This window comes from Limulus polyphemus, unplaced genomic scaffold (assembly GCF_000517525.1).
Source record: "Limulus polyphemus unplaced genomic scaffold, Limulus_polyphemus-2.1.2 Scaffold158, whole genome shotgun sequence".
In the NCBI taxonomy this organism is placed as follows: Eukaryota; Metazoa; Arthropoda; class Merostomata; order Xiphosura; family Limulidae; genus Limulus; species Limulus polyphemus.
The window spans coordinates 136,811-139,491 of NW_013665768.1; the positions used below are offsets into that span (position 1 = coordinate 136,811).

General features: G+C 32.8%; 1 protein-coding gene across 2 annotated transcripts in view; it reads left to right on the forward strand.

Annotated features, from left to right (window-relative positions):
* Window positions 1-2,681, forward strand: part of LOC106476670 (organic cation transporter protein-like) — a 110,247-nt gene that overhangs the window by 26,728 nt on the left and 80,838 nt on the right. For both annotated transcript variants that reach the window (XM_022381366.1, XM_022381367.1), the window contains exon 2: window positions 1,026-1,419. In XM_022381366.1, coding sequence (XP_022237074.1) covers window positions 1,026-1,419 — 394 coding nt within the window. The remainder of the gene's footprint in view (window positions 1-1,025; window positions 1,420-2,681) is intronic.

The window sequence follows — 2,681 nt, forward strand, 5'->3', positions numbered from 1 at the left end:
ATATATTACAGTTAGAACCTTATTGTATGTAGAACTTGGTTATTAATACAATTTTCCCTTGTCTATTGAAACACTGCATAAAAAAACAATTAAAGAATGAATATATATAATTATTCTATCACAACTGAGTTTAATTGATCCTATTTTTTTTAACATTCTACTACACTTGTGCCCGTGATATAATGTTGGGATGATGCAAATATCATCCCTACTATCTTGTTTGCACTGTTTTTGAAGGACTTCATTTTTGAATATCTTTTCTTGATTTATAGTTTTTACACAATACATCTGCCCTGAGTGAAGGAGTAAAAAACGTGAGAGACTGGGGGTGATTTACTTTTCTCAAGCAGATTAAGGATTTCGAGTCCATTACAGTTTACTCTACTCACGGATACTCAGTGGTATTTGGTAACTGTTTCCGGTAGCAGTATGTACGTATTCCAGTTTTTCATGACATATGTAGCATGTTTTAAGAGATAATGCGTCAAAGGTAAAGTCATAATAACAAACAATGACTATGTTGGGTAACATCACATTAAGTGTTACGTTACAGTGATTCCTTCGAGTGGCACATTAAAAGTTAAAACAAATAATGTTGTTGATAATTACAAAACTGACCACTTGCACCATGTCCACCTCGGGGAGTCGAGCCCCAGACTTGAGTATTGTAAATTCTTATACTTAGTACTGACCCACCGGGGAGCGATAATATAATGACTTTTTGATATCACTAATAATTACGATAACATATATTTTATATTTCATGAATACAATCATGAACTTACAATGAGTATTTCCAGTGACAGTGATTTACATATAAAATTACAGTGAAATACCCTGTGATTAGTTTAAATCACAGTAGGATACAATAACTGAGTAATCTTAGGGCAAACTTAACGAACAAAAAGTTGTAGCTTATTAACATAATTATGCATATCTTCTCTGTGATGTTACTTGGAATATTTGTAAATTAGTTTAGATGATTACTGTAAATTATATGATTAGTTATTGAATTTGTTTTGCAGAAATAATATGGCAAATCTTCAAAAGGACGAAGCACAAGAGATAAATGACTTAGTGGACATTACTGGAAATTTTGGTTCATGGCAGAAACGGGTGTTTCTAATTGCTTTCTTTGTGATAATGCCAAATTCTTGCCATATTCTGGTCATGACATTTTTCGCTCCCGACATTGACCATTGGTGCAGCAGACCACCAGCCTATTCGAATCTGACTATCAACCAGTGGAAATCTCTAGCCATCCCCCCTGTGAAGAATAAGAATGACAACGCCACCTACAGCCACTGTCTGATTTATAAAAATATTACTGATTCTCCTTCAAGAGTAGAACAGTCGAATGTCACGTGTACATCATGGGAGTATGACAACTCTTTCTACACTTCAACTGTTGTTGATGAGGTGATATTATAATATGCAATATTGGTAAAATATCATTCAAGCGTAACTCATATACTTCAACTGTCGTTAATAAAGTGAAGTTACAATGTAAAACATTAGTAAGACAATATACAACATAACTCCTATACTTCAATTGTTGTTGATGAGTTGAGTATTGAAAATGAGATATCAGCAAATATCGTGAAACAACTTTTACTTTAATCCTATATGGGATTAGTTTAGGATATGCAACATCAATAAAACAACGGGAAATAAAGTTTAACCCCCCCCCCTGAAAGGGATGTTGGTAACAGTTTTGTTCGGTTAAGAGAGGAAGGGAGTAAAAATTTACTCAGTTAACGAGAACGGTGCTTATATTTAGTGTCTTCTATTAGAGATGTTGGTTGAAGTCCTGCTTTGTTAGCAATAATTTTTTCGAGTCCTGTTCACTTAACAAGGGTAATTATTTGTGTTCTGCTCAATAGTTAATGGGTTATCCAGCTCAGTTAACAGAAGTGTTAATTACAGCTTTTCTCACTTTCCCTTACCACTTCCTTACAAATCGTATCTATTTACATATCTCTAATTATGTATTTACGTGTAGTGTATGTGTATATATATAGATCTAAAACGTGTGTTTCTGAGTGGTCGTATAAAGGCTCGGCAACCCACTCAGACAGTGAGGAATGCTGAAGGTTTAATTGATAAGTATGGACTGAAATACTGATCAAAGAAATGTTATTAAAAACACTTAAGTTTCATCATAGCATTTTTATTTTATTCACAACATTTCACCAGGTTTACCTAGCATCACTAGGTGAAATACAAGAACTGGTAAAACGTTGTGAATAAACTAAATTTTTACTATGTACAACAGATAAAAACTTGTGTGAAAAAAAGATATTTTTTATGCTAATAAATGAAAAACAAGGGAGGGGTGGAAGGACATAAGGAGTTCGTAACTTACAGCGTTACCTATCGGAAAATACATGACTTATGTAATATCTAACGTTAGAGTAATGGTTTATCTGACTAACGTTTTCAAGATGGTTGTTCTAATTTTCTTTCTGGTAATTATAAATTAATAAAATTAATTATTCCATTTACGTCAGGTTTCGAAGGTCGTTTCTCTTTTTTTAAATAATTTCGTATGAAGTAGAAGAAAATAGAATTTGTACATCTACATGTTTATATACACTGAGTGGTCACAAGTAAATAGACACCTAATTTTTCGTCATTTAACTGATTTATACTAACTAATTTGTGTTCACAGAGCACTATAT